The sequence below is a fragment of the Dendrobates tinctorius genome, unplaced genomic scaffold (genome assembly GCF_039654945.1).
Source record: "Dendrobates tinctorius isolate UK_male_01 unplaced genomic scaffold, ASM3965494v1 ptg000111l, whole genome shotgun sequence".
NCBI lineage: Eukaryota > Metazoa > Chordata > Amphibia > Anura > Dendrobatidae > Dendrobates > Dendrobates tinctorius.
Window position 1 is genome coordinate 30,287,248 of NW_027361779.1, and position 14,632 is coordinate 30,301,879.

The 14,632-nt window shown below is 45.8% G+C and overlaps 1 protein-coding gene across 1 annotated transcript in view; it reads right to left on the bottom strand.

The window, feature by feature from the left end:
• The window catches only part of SLC35A1 (solute carrier family 35 member A1), a 59,780-nt gene that overhangs the window by 32,886 nt on the left and 12,262 nt on the right, over positions 1-14,632 (bottom strand). Inside the window, exon 2 of the mRNA XM_073589605.1 lies at positions 7,289-7,466. Within this exon, the coding sequence (XP_073445706.1) occupies positions 7,289-7,466 (178 nt within the window). The remainder of the gene's footprint in view (positions 1-7,288; positions 7,467-14,632) is intronic.

Below are 14,632 nucleotides of genomic sequence, written 5' to 3' on the forward strand. Positions count from 1 at the left end.
AGGCATACAATAGGCCCCTGTTCCAGGACTGCGATAGGGCATCGATCCATGTCGGGTTTCCTGCAGGGTTCAGGGAGTAGAAGGCTTTGACCTTTGTGTTCCCCCTGTCCGCAAACAGGTCTATTTACGGTTGTCCCCAGCGGTCGCACAGACTGCTGAACACCTCTTCGTTGAGTTCCCAGTCTGTTGCGGTTATTCTTCTGCTGAGGAAGTCCGCAACATGGTTCCTGGAGCCCTCCAGATGTACTGCTGAGATTGAGAGGACCTCTCTTTCCGCCCATCTGAAGATCTGTTCGGCTAAGCCCTGTAGTGCCGGGTGTCTTGGTCCGCCCTGGTGGCAGAGAAAGGGTACTGTCGTGGTATTGTCCGACAATATTTTGACATGCTTGTTCTTCACCCGAGACCAGGCGACGAGTAGTACCTCCCAGACCGCATGTAGTTCTCTGAAGTTGGAGGACCTGTTGCTGTCCTCCCGACTCCATCGCCCCTGGTAGTATTCTCCCCCGACGTGTCCGCCCCAGCCGTACAGACTTGCGTCCATGGTTACTACGATCTCTGGGGACTGAATCCATGCGACACCGGTTTTTAGGTTTCTTGGGACGGTCCACCACAGCAGCGACCTTCTGACCTGGGGAATTAACTGTATTTTCTTGTCCATTGAGCCCTGCCTTCTGTCCCAGGACGCTAGGACTGCCCGTTGTAGTTTGCGGGAGTAGAATTGACTCCATCTGACACAGGGAATGCACGAAGTCATCAGCCCCAGAATCCTCATTGCGTCTCTGATCGATACCCGGTTCTTTGAGAACTGACGAATCTTCCTTGGCATGCTGGTCTGCTTTTCCTCTGGAAGATAGGACATTCTTCTTTCTGAATCCAGCATGACCCCCAAAAATTTTATTCTGGGCTTGGGTGCAAGATCTGATTTTGACCAATTTATGATCCAACCCAACCTCTGCAGTGTGGAGATCGAGGACTGACAGTCGACTCTAAGCTGGGCTGCTGAATCTGTTGCAATTAAGAAGTCCACCGGGACCACCGTGATGTTTTGGGCTCTTAGGTAGGCCACTACCTCTAACATTACCTTCGTGAAAACTCTTGGGGCTGATGCTAGGCCGAAGGGGAGGCAGCGAAACTGGTAGTGGTGAATCCTGCCCTCCTTTTCGACCGCAAACCTGAGATATTTTTGGTGGTCTGGGTGGATGGGGAAGTGGTATTACACGCTTTTTAGATAGAGCGTGCACATTACCACCGCTTCTCCAAGCAACGGAATCGTGGTTCTTATCAATTCCATCTTGAAGCGTTTGTATGCTACCCACTTGTTTAGGGGCTTGAGATTTATTATGGTCCTGGTCTCCCCCGATGGTTTTTTTATTGCGAAAAGGCTCGAGTAGTGTCCCCTCCCTTCTTCTTGTGCGGGAACTGGCATGATTGCCTCCATTTCTAGGAGGTCCTGGATATCTAACCACATCGGGGAGGTTGGACAGAGTGGTGAGCTGGTCACTAACAACCTGTTCGGGGGTAGGGAGTTGAACTCTATCTTGTACCCTTGAGAAATTACCTGTAGTACCCAGGAGCTGATGGTAACCTCCCGCCATTCTCCCCTGAACTTGAGCAGTCGCCCCCCCTACGCTGGTGGCGCCATTTTTTCCAGGAGCTAGACCCTGGGTCGGAGAAGATGGTATTTCTGCTCCTATTTCTACCCTCGCCTCCTTTGGGGTAGCTTTATCGGCCCGACTTCCCCTTTCCTCTGTAGTCCGTTCTCTGGTTGTAACGGGATCTACGAAAGGGCTGATACTTTCTACGTTTCTCCTCAGGGAATCCCTTTTTTTCATCTGACGCCTTCTCTAAGATATCATCAAGCACAGGTCCGAAGACTCTACCTACCAAACCCCCCCCCCCCCCCCCCGAGAAGAAAATTTAGCACACTTTATTCTTTGACTGCATGTCACCTAACCAACTTTTAAGCCAGATAGCTCTTCTGGCTGTGTTGGATAACGATTGGTGTTGTGAGTTCATTTTCTGGTCCACCAGTAGTGAGTTCTCCTGCCAGGCTCCCTCTGGTGGTAACAAGAGGTAGTGAGGCTGATTTAATCAGTAGAGATCTGCCACCTGATAATGAGGATGACGATTGGACGTCAGGAATCTCAGACTGGATTTAAGACAGCCGACTCCCTATTCTGGTGCTGGTGATTCCTTCTGGCTTGTCAGGTCTTGGTTTTCAGCTCTGTTCCAGTCATCTAAAGCCAAGTTTTTCTGCTAATGTTCACACTTGATTTTGTTGGTCTATTCAGTTTTTGTGTGGTCAGCCAGCCCCAGCTGGGGCTGTGCTGAATTTCCACTCTTATTTACCTGTATTTGCCAATTTGCTTTTTGTCCCTCATTAGATTGGCCTCTTTTTGCTCTGTCTCAGAATACTTCAGAGTGCTGATATAGTGGGAGAAGTCTAGTGACTTCAGGGTTAATTTTGCTATCAGAAGTGTTGGACATTATTTTTGTAGGGTTTTTTGCAGTTTGCAGAGCGTCTTTCCTTTCCTCTCCTTTCTAGTTAGTTTGGGCCCCATCGTTTGCTCAGCCTATTTTCCTGCCTGTGTTTGTGCTTTCATCTTGTTTCACCGTCAATACATGTGTGGGGGCTGTCTTTCCTTTGGGGTCTGCTCTGGTGCAGTTAGTTTTCCCCTTTTCTTGCTTCAGGCTTATGTAGCTCTCCGGCTGTGACGAAGCGTCTAGGATCATCGTAGGTACGCTCCACGGCTGCTGCTAGTTGTGTGGTTAGGATCAGGGATCTGCAATCTGCATAGTTACCAACCTCTCTGGTTTTCTGTGACTTAGCTTGTTTTGCTTTTTTCTCCTCGGTGACCCATTCATAACAGATTGACTTCTGGCCGTGAATCTAACGGACTCTGCTGAGGTGTCAGCCAAAAACCCCGAAGTTAATTTTAGCAAGGGAAGGGATTTTAGAATAGTTTCCCTCGGAGTTCTATCTGACAAGTGCTCCTCCAAATCATCTATCCATAGATGCATGGAGCGTGCTACTGATGTCGCGGCTATATTTGTTTTTATGACCGCCGCTGAACTTTCCCAGGACCTCTTTAAGAGCCCATCTGCCTTCCGAACTAGGGACTCCTTTAAACTTGAGGAGTCTTCGAACGGAATGGCTGTCTTTTTTGATACTCTCGCCACTGGGGTATCGATCTTCGGGTCCTCCTCCCAGACTTTGACCTCCTCTGGGTCAAACGGCAGGCGAAGAAAGAAGTCACGGGGAATAGTTAATCTTTTCTCTGCTTCCTCCCATTCGTCTAATATCATAGCACGTATATGGGTATTTACTGGGAAGACCATCGAAGTCTGGGAGCGCAACCCCCCGCACATCTCATCCTGTATTTAGAGGGTAGTCGGGGGTTCCTCGATCTGCATAGTCTGCCGAACTGCCCCCAACACCTCATCCGTATCGCCGGATGCAAAGAGATACTTTCATCCCCTTTCCGGGTGCTCTCTGATCTCCTCCTCCTCTGCGTCTGATTCGGACAGGATGTCCTTGGAAGACGTGCCCGACTCCTTCTGCCTCTTTCTGGATGCCTGAGGGTTCACCTAGGGGGTTGGGACATGGCTAGGCCGGACACCGAAGCCTGTACTTCCTCTCTAATTATTGTTCTCATGTTAGACATGAGCGTAGCCTGTTCTTCCCCCATTATGCGCTTTGTACATGTATCGCAGAGGGTCTTTTGCCATGTGTCCTTTAGCTTGTTAGAGCAAACTGGACACTTCTTATCCTTCCTCCTGGGGTCTTTCCTTTCTGCGGTGGAGGCTCCCCCCAGAACACAAAGTACCTGTTCTGTGGGGTCTGTCTTACAGGGGCCCTGCCATGACCTCATTTGAGGCTACTCACGTGACCCTGGCTCTCCGTTCCAGTCTCCGTATTTGCCTGGTCCTCCATCCTGGATAGAGAAGATTCCCTGTGGCTGCCTACCTGTGGAGACACCGGAACGTGTATGTGGCCGGGGGGGGGAGTGCCCTTACAGCCGCAGGGCCCTGCATACCGCTGCTGTCTTCCTGCCGCGTCGCCAATCCCCCTCTCACAGATGGTGCCGGCACTCCTGAACGCCGGGCGGTCGCATTTAGTGACACGACCGGAAGTGACGCGCGGGCCTGATGACGTGGCCGGAAGTCCCGCCCGCCTGGATGACGGGCGCGCCCAGGCCTGGATGGTGTGGGCGAAAGTAGCGCGCTCTGGTCCCGGGTATGGTGCGCTGGCCTGCAGCATCTCGCAGTGGGGGGGAGAGGTGCGGCGATCCTCTGCCGGGGTCCGCTTGCGGGGCCAGTGGACTCCGTAAAGGCAACCCCGGTACCTGAATATCGGTGGTGGCAGTAGCGTCCGGGGTCGAGAGCCCCCTTCGGGAGGAAGCAACCCCGTCTTCAGGAGCAGCGCTACACTGGAGGGGCTGAGGGACCCTGTGCCGGGTATCAGCTTGCAGAGTTTCTCAGGTAGGAAGGGAAAGGCTGGGCCCCCCCGATCCTGATCCTCTGCGCGGAACGGACTGGATCTTCCTCTCGTCGTTCCTATCTGCAGTGGGACAGGAAAAACAATGAGGGGTGGTAGGGGGAGGATCCTTTTAAACTCTCATGGTTTCCTGTCCCACTGCGGATGAGAAGGACGTCCTCCAGTGTGATGTCAGGTGGTGACCTGGAAAAATAAGTTTTATTATACTCACCCAGGGGTGCGATCCAGTCCAATGGGTGTCGCATGTCCGGGTCCGGCACCTCCCATCTTCTTGCTTCATCGCTCCCTGGCACTGTGCTCCTGCGCAGGCATGCTTCTCTGCACTGTTGAGGCCAGAGCAAAGTACTGCAGTGCGCAGGCGTCGGGAAAGGTTAGAGAAACCCAGCTCCTGCGCACTGCAGGAATCTGCTCTGCACTCAACAGGGCAGATAAGTACGTCTGTGCAGTAGCGTGATGCTGGGGAGCCACGAAACAAGCAGGAAGGCGGCGTCGTAATAAGATGGGAGGCGACGGACATGAGGAGGGACCGAATGAGTATAATAAAACTTATTTTTCTTATATTGCGGGTCGGATCGGGGACTTATCTACAGCATTATAGAATGAAACCATTGAAACCTTATAGAATGAAACCATGAAACATTGTAGACCTGAAAGTCTACACTCCAATTTCATGTTTCATTATAAATAACTGTCCAAATATTTCGGGACCTCACTGTACATTAAAGTTTCCATAATTTCAGCCGTGGTCCTGCAGTATAGGGGTCCACTTTGGACACCTAATTTTTAACTGCTGGAACATGAGCGAAATGATTGATAGTGGCTTCTTTACTGGTTATGTACAAGATCCTTAATCCCTTTCTGACATCAATTCCAGCCAATTCTGCGTTGAAAAAGTCAAATGGTGCTCCTTCCCTTCCGAGCTCTGCCATGCACCCAAACAGTGGTTTACCCCCAGCATACTCAGGACAAATTGTACAACAACATTTGGGGTCCAAGTTCTCCGGTTACCCTTGGGAATATAAAAAATTGGGGCGAAAAGTTCATTTTTGTGAAAAAAATATGATTATTTTTACGGCTCTATATTATAAACTTCTGTGAAGCACTTAGGGGTTCAAAGTGCTCACCACACATCTAGATAAGTTCCTTAGGGAGTCTACTTTCCAAAATGGGGTCACCTGTGGGGGATTTCCACTGTTTAGGCACATCAGGGGCTCTCCAAAGGCGATATGGCGTCCGATCTCAATTCCAGCCAATTTTGCATTGAAAAGTCAAACGGCGCTCCTTCCCTTCCGAGCTCTGCCATGCGCCCAAACAGTGGTTTAGCTGCATATATGGTTTATCAGTGTAATCAGGACAAATTGTACAACAAATTTTGGGGTCCAGCTTCTCCTGTTACCCTTGGTAAAATAAAATTGGATCTGAAGTAAATTTTTTGAGAAAAAAAGTGATTTTTTTTTTAAACATTCCAAAAATTCTTGTGAAGCACCTGAACGGTTAATAAACTTATTGAATGTGGTTTTGAGCACCTTAAGGAGTGCAGTTCTTAGAATAGTATCACTTTTGGGTATTTTCTATCATATAGACCCCTCAAAATGACTTCAAATGTGATGTGGTACCTAAAAATAAATTGTGTTGTAAAAATGAGAAATCGCTGGTCAAATTTTAACCCTTATAACGTCCTAACAAAAAAAAAAATTGTTTCCAAAATTGTGCTGATGTAAAGTAGACATGTGGGAAATGTTATTTATTAAGGAATTTGTGTGACATCTCTCCGATTTAAGGGCATACAAATTTAAAGTTTGAAAATTGCACAATTTTCACCACATTTCCTTTTTTTTCGTAAATAAACAAGTCATATAGAAGAAATTTTACCACTAACATGAAGTAAAATAGGTCACGAAAAAACAGTCAGAATTAGCAAGATCCGTTAAAGCGTTCCAGAGTTATAACCTCATAAAGTGACAGTGGTCAGAATTGTAAAAATTGGCCTGGTCATTAAGCTGCAAAATGGCTCTGTCACTAAGGGGTTAAAAAGTAAAGCAAAAAGCCATGTCTAGAATGCTCTTTATAGAGTGGATTTCCTTTCTCGTACCAAACATAGGAAATTGTATAGTCTCTGTTCACAATTCTGTTATTTTCACCCTCAGCTTGCATTGTTTTTGACAGTTAAAAAAAAAAAAAAAAGAATCAGTATGCTGCGTACAAGAAAAATTTCTAATTAATAAGGTTCTATGCATATTGGCACCTTTAAAACAGACTAAAAAAAAAAGTTTGGTATGAATCTTTAAGAAAAACAGCCTGCATTCAATGTTCACTGATATAATGTACATTTTTATGGCTATACAGCCCCGATTGGCGCTCTGACGCAGAGACAGAGTCTAAGTCCTTGTGCTACTTTTATGACTAAGAAAATAGTTGCTCAGCAGAATCAAAAAAACTTTTTTATTTGTCCTGAAAAGTGATCACTTTAGCTTCCGTCAACTCTTCATGGCATGGGCACTTTAAGGCCGAAAGAAAAAACTATGCTGTTTGATGTCCAATTATTGACTTTTTTTTTAGCCAAAGTCAGAAATGGATCTAGAGAAGACATCCTTTCTACATATTTTACTATTTCTTTACAATCCACTCCTGGCTTTGACTTTAAAAAAAAAAAAAAACTGCTCGTGCAAGGGTTGAGATTACAACCAAGATCTGCTTACTGCATGCCACTTGATAATGTAAGCTTCATCAGGAAGTCATGAAATGCCACAGAAGATTGAATCAAAGAGAAGAAAAGGAGGCGACACTTACTTTGCCAGGATGACTAAACTCAGTCCTAATTTAATAACCTCGGCCACGCAGACTGCTGTAGTAGAAAAGTACATATCTGTTGTCACGGTTCTTGTGTATCGCAAGGCCACCGTATACGCAGCAGCCACCAGAGTCATCACCAGCAAACAGTAGAGCTTGAACATCAAGCTGACATTTTCTAGATAAAAATAAAAAAAAGATAGTGATTAAGATACTATCATGTCATTTAGCCACATATTGGGCTAGATGTTATACGCAGGAATTGGAACAATACACAATTTTTTTTTTACCTTGCCAGCCACATACAAAACCCCCTGTCCATCCCAAACTGTAGTGACAGTCAGAACCCATCATGAACACCACATTATTGCGTCCACCACCCCCTGACCACCAGTATCATCCTATTCCTCTCCCCTGACTCTCTTACAACCATATGCACAGCCACATCTGTTGTTCTGTGTGTGGTTACCTACATAAGTCATCATCTGGAGATCTGGTCTTCATAGCTGGTTGGTAGATGTGTTACTAATGCACTATGGTGGCAGACAGTTGTAAGCTACAAATCTTGGGCCTGACTGCCGCATGTTGCCATCGAGCCATAGGTTGGGGACCCCTGCTGTAGACCACAAGGCCTATTAGAATACTACAAAAGTCAATTTGGCATTATAGAAGCCCCAATAATAAAAATCTATTAGAGATATCAAGACACCCTGCCACGAGGATTTCTAATATGTATAGTTGATATTGATGACTAGCTCTGTTCACACGATCATTTATACAGATTTTACATTATTCTAAAAGGGCAGAATAACATCACTCACTGCACTAGTCTATGCAGCAAAATAGAAAACCTAACAAAGCCTTGTAAGTGGATAGAATCCTGTAAGTGGATAGAATCCTATAAATACAGTGGCATGTAAATGTTTGGGCACCCCTGGTCAAAATTACTGTTATTGTGAACAGTTAAGCAAGTTGAAGATGAAATGATATCTAAAAGGCCTAGAGTTAAAGACAGCCTAAAATACAAAGGAAATGGGCCAACTCCCCCCCCCCCCAAATAAATAAAGGAAACACTAAAATACTACATCCTAAGCATCACTGAATGAAATATTCTAGTTGCAAATCTTTATTTAATACATAGTGGAATGCGTTGAGAACAATGAAACAAACACGATCAATGTAAATCAAATTTAAGATCCCATAGGGGTCTGGATTTGGAATGATACTCAAAAATCAAAGTGGAAAATCAAATTACAGGCTGATCCAACTTCAATGTAAATGCCTCAAGACAAGGAAATGATGCTCGGTAGTGTGTGTGGCCTCCACGTGCCTACTTGACCTCCCTACAATGCCAGGGGATAGTCCTGATGAGGTGGCGGATGTTTTCCTGAGGGATCTCCTCCCATACCTGGATTAAAGCATTAGTCAACTCATGGACAGTCTGTGGTGCAACAGTTGGCTGGTGGATTGAAAGAGACATGATGAATCCAGTTGAGCACATCTGGGACAAGTCTGGGGAACGGGCATGCCAATCCACAGCATCAATGCCTTCATCATGCAGTAACTGCTGACACAATTCAGCCACATGAGGCCTAGCACTGTCATACATTAGCAAGAAACCAGAGCACCTGCATATGGTCTCACAATGGGTCTGAGGGTCTCATCCCAGTACCTTAGGGCAGTCAGGGTACCTCTGGAAAACACATGGAGGCCTGTGCGGCCCTCCAAAGAAATGCCTCCCCATTCCATTACTGACCCTCCGTGAAGAGCACAGGGCGCCAGAGTCGAATGTGCCAATCTTGGTGTTCTCTGGCAAATGTCAATAGCCCTGCACAGTGTTGGTTTGTAACCACCCACTTGTGGATGTCGGGCCCTCATACCACCCTTATGGAGTCTGTTTCTGACAGTCTGAGCAGACATATAGATGTTAGGGGCCGGCTGGAGGTCATTTTACAGGGCTCTGTCACTGTTCCTCCTTGCACAAAAGAGGTATCGGTCCTTATGCTGGGTTGTTGCCCTCCTACAGCCCACTCAACTTCTTCTGGTGTACTGGACTGTATCTGCTCCATGCTCTGGACAATGTGCTGACAGACACAGCTACCCTTCGTGCCACAGCTCGCATTGATGTGCCATCCTGGATGAGCTGCACTACCTGAGCAATTTCTGTGGGTTGTACTGTAGACACAGCCTCATACTACTCTACCTCTAGGGGTGGGAGCAATGAGAAAATGCAAAAGTGACCAAATTAGCCAAAAAGGATAATGGTTTGTGGTCACCACTGCAGAACCACGCCTTTATAGGTGTTGTCTTGCCATTTGCCAATTATTATAACAGCAGGAGAAATAGATTCAATCGATGTTGCTTCATAATCGGACAGGATAATTTCATAGAAGTGTGATTAACTTGGAGTTACATTGTGTTTAAGTGTTCCCCTTGTTTTTTTCGAGCAGTGTATATATTATATTAGTCATATTTTACATTTTAAAAATTATAAAAACTGAAGATTGGCTGATGCAAACGTTTGGACATTTGATTATTCAGATAGCTAACTAAGATTTCAGACCGTAATTTGCCTGTTAGGGTTATGGTTTGTTCACTATCATTGTTAGGAAAGTCCAGGTGAAGCAAATTTCACTGCTATATAGAAACCCAGGCTACTCTAACCTTGTGGCAAAAAACAGCAGCCATGGGTTCTTCTAAGCATCTGCCCTAGCATTCTGAAAATGATGGAGTCCCACAAAGAAAAAAGGCTACAAAAAGTTAGCAAAGCATTCAAGAAGATAAAAAAGCATTTTCAATTGTCCTTTCCTCAGTTTGAAATGTAATTAAGAAGTGGCAGATTACAAGAACATTGGTCAAGATAAGGTCTGGAAGACCAAGCAAAATTTCAGGATTGCTAGAGGCAAATCAGAACCCCTGCTTAATGGCAAAAGACCTTCAAAAAGATTTAGACTCTGGAGTTGTGGTACATTGTTCTACTGTTCAGAGACACCTGCACAAATATGGACTTCATGGAAGTGTCATCAGAAGAAAAGCTCTCTGGCGTTCTCACCATAAAGTCATAAAATTCTGTGTCAGAGTCAGCATTGTGCAAAAAAAAAAAACAACATCTAAACAATATATAATTGTATAATATACCCCTTTTATCATGTCTTGTGTTTTTTTATTTTAACCTTATCTTGATTGGTGTCTATAATAAAAATGTTATTTCGATACATATGTTTTGTATTTATATTTTGTGCTTATCTTAGTGCTCAAGTAGCTTTTTTATATATAGTTTCTGCTGTCTACTTGAACCTTATATAGTATTTTATTTATTTATATTAGGTTATTGAATTACTCCTTTTCTCTTTGGTATAAAACATCTAAACAAGCCTGAAGCATTTTGGAAAACAAGTCCTGTGGACCGATTAGGTTAAAACAGAACTCTTTGGCCACAATGGTGAACGCTGTGTGTGAAGAAAAAAAAAAGGGCACAGAATTTCAGGAAAAGAACATCTCAGCAACCATTAAGCTTGGGGTGAATAAATCAAGCTTTAGGGTTGTATTGCAGCCAATGACATGGGGGACATTTCACGCGTAGAGGGAAGAATTGATTCAAAAAATTTCAACAAATTCTTAATGCAAACATAACACCATCTGTAAAAAAGCTGAACTTGTAAAGAGGATGGCTTCTGCAAATGGATAATAATCCTAAACAGAGGTCAAAATCCACAATAGACCTGGATAAGTGATACACACCCCCTTACACAAAAAATGGAAAACTGAGTTCCAAAACTAGAAAAAAGGCGTTTGGAGTCAGGCACCGCCCACTTGACACTTTACCATAAAGTTCAAATGGAAGAATAAAAGGGTGTAGTCAGGATTAAACACATGCACAGCATATAAGGAATTCACCGTGGGGCCAAATGAAGGAAGCTGTCCACAGGAAAAGAGATTACCTTGAAATCAGCCGCTTTGTGATAAAGTGTTTAGCAGCCCAGGTCCTGTAGATACAAGGTTCCAGCATGGAAGTAGCGATAATTAAAATAAGATCCAAGGATAAAGTCACAAAATGAAGAAATGAAAAACTGATGCTTGAAGTACTGGACGCTGTCCCGGCCGGCGTCGCACGCAGGGTATAGCTAATAAGGTCCGCAGGACCTTGCGTGACGTCACGGTCACGTGATGACTCACGTGACTAGCTATGGAGAGCGGGGAAGCTCACAAAACATCCAACGCGTTTCTGAATCAACGGATTCCTTCTTCCGTTGATTCAGAAACGCGTTGGATGTTTTGTGAGCTTCCCCGCTCTCCATAGCTAGTCACGTGAGTCATCACGTGACCGTGACGTCACGCAAGGTCCTGCGGACCTTATTAGCTATACCCTGCGTGCGACGCTACCGCCCTCAGTCTAGGCGGGCGCACTGCAGACAGGACGCTTGTCTCCGGCCGGGACAGCGTCCAGTACTTCAAGCATCAGTTTTTCATTTCTTCATTTGGTGACTTTATCCTTGGATCTTATTTTAATTATCGCTACTTCCATGCTGGAACCTTGTATCTACAGGACCTGGGCTGCTAAACACTTTATCACAAAGCGGCTGATTTCAAGGTAATCTCTTTTCCTGTGGACAGCTTCCTTCATTTGGCCCCACGGTGAATTCCTTATATGCTGTGCATGTGTTTAATCCTGACTACACCCTTTTATTCTTCCATTTGAACTTATGGTAAAGTGTCAAGTGAGCGGTGCCTGACTCCAAACGCCTTTTTTCTAGTTTTGGAACTCAGTTTTCCATTTTTTGTGTAAGGGGGTGTGTATCACTTATCCAGGTCTATCTCTGAGCGCAAATATTAAATTTTTACATATTATTTATTTATTTGGACTAATCTTGTGGTATTGTCCTAATATTTTGCTGCTGAGTAGACTGTAGCGCCAGCGCTGTCGGCTGAGACATTTATCAAAATCCACAATAGACTAACTCAAAAGGAGCAAGCTGAAAGTTTTACACTGGCTCTCACAGTCCCCTGATCTGGACATCAGTGAAAATCTGTGGCTAAACCTTAAAATAGCAGTGCATGCAAGACGATCCAGGAATCTCACAGAACTGGAGAAATATGCCAAGGAAGAATGGATGAAAATCCCTCAAACAAGAATTGAAAGACCCTTGTCTGGCTACAAAAATTGTTTACAAGCTGTGATACTTTCAAAAGGGGGGGGTTACTAGATACTAATCATGCAGGGTGCCCAAACTTTTGCATTGTCCCATTTTCCTTTTTGTAATTTTTAAAATGTAAAAGACGACTATACATTACTAGATGGAGGCCCGATTCTAACGCATCGGGTATTCTAGAATATATATGCAGTTTATTTTTGAAGATTTAATAATAATGCAATAATGCACCCCCCAATCCTGGTATGCATGGTCCCCTCACTCCCCAATCCTGGTATGCATGGTCCCCTCACCCCCCAATCCTGGTATGCATGGTCCCCTCACCCCCCCAATCCTGGTATGCATGGTCCCCTCACCCCCCCCCCCAATCCTGGTATGCATGGTCCCCTCACCCCCCCCCCCAATCCTGGTATGCATGGTCCCCTCACCCCCCCCCCCAATCCTGGTATGCATGGTCCCCTCACCCCCCTATCCTGGTATGCATGGTCCCCTCACCCCCCTATCCTGGTATGCATGGTCCCCTCACCCCCCTATCCTGGTATGCATGGTCCCCCTCACCCCCCTATCCTGGTATGCATGGTCCCCCTCACCCCCCTATCCTGGTATGCATGGTCCCCTCACCCCCCTATCCTGGTATGCATGGTCCCCTCACCCCCCTATCCTGGTATGCATGGTCCCCTCACCCCCCAATCCTGGTATGCATGGTCCCCTCACCCCCCTTTCCGTGTAGCCGCGACCAATCAGCAACGCGGCCCTCTGTCCGCAACCAATCACTGCCGCGGCCCTGTACAAAAATATTTAAAAAATGTTAAAAAAAGTTATTCTCACCTTCCGACGGCCTCTTGTCTTCTTTCCACGCGCCCGCCCTCGCGTTCCCAGTAATGCTTTGCGGCTTAGACCGCTGATGACGTCGTTCTTCTTTCTCGCTCTCGCGAGAGTGACGTCATCAGCGGTCTAAGCCGCAAAGCATTACTGGGAACGCGAGGGCGGGCGCGTGGAAAGAAGACAGGAGGCCGTCGGAAGGTGAGAATAACTTTTATTTTAATTCTCTTTTTTACAGATTAAGGCCTGCGCCTGGCGGCCGCAACCAATCAGCGGCCCACGATTTCGGTTACAGACAGACACGATAAGGCGTTTATATATAGATAATGTGTCATCTGTAACTTTAGGCCTTTTAGAGATAATTTCATCTTCACTGCAGCTGTGCGAGATCAATTCCAAGGATTTTATGTCATTAGATGTGTTTTACCAATATTAGAGCCAATCTTGTATTGGCCGTGCTTGTTATCAAAGATCTGTCCCATTCATTTACCAAGTGTGCATGTGTGTTGTGGGAGTCAAAAAGAATAGTTATCACACAAACAAGCATTTGGAGAACAGCTATTTAATACAGCTAATTTTAAAGGGAACCTGGCATATATAATAATGCTATTAACCTGCAGATATGGGGTTAATCCGCAGATAAATAGTGTTGTGACACAGTGCAGCCACCACACAGAACCCCACTACCGGGAGGAAATTAACTTTATTCCCACTGGAGGCCTCGCTCTTTCAATCGCAGGGGTGGCACTGGCGCAGTTTCAGTCACTGCTCTGGGTACAGAAAGGTGGCTGTAACTGCGCGCCCGGCCCTGACTGACAGCTGGCCCTTATGACAACCCCTGAGACAATGTGCGAGGTTGTCAGGTGGAATAAAGTTAATTTCTTCCCAGCAGAGTGAGCTCATTGCGGGTGCTGCATGGTGTCAGAACGCTATTAGGCTATGTGCACACGCTGCGGATTCTGCAGCAGTTCTGCGGACATGGTACAGTACCATGTTACCCTATGGGTTTAAAAACCGCTGTGCTCACGCTGCGTTATTTTCCGCGCGGTTTTGCTGCGGTTTATAAACCGCAGCATGTCAATTGTTTCTGCGGATTCCGCTGTGGTTTCACACCTTTAACATAGTAGAGGTGTGAAACCGCAGGTCACTTTACCTGCGGTTCCGCGCGGAAAAACCCGCAGGTGAATCCGCAGCGTGTGCACACACCCTTAAGGCGCAGATTAACACCATATCTGCAGATTGTGGTATTTTACATGATTGGTTCCCCTTAATCATGATGCTCCTTGAATTTAGGCTGTGTGCCCACAATGCGATTTTTAAGCGTTTTTGCCGCGATTTTCGGCATTCCTATGGCATTCCGCACACGCTGTGC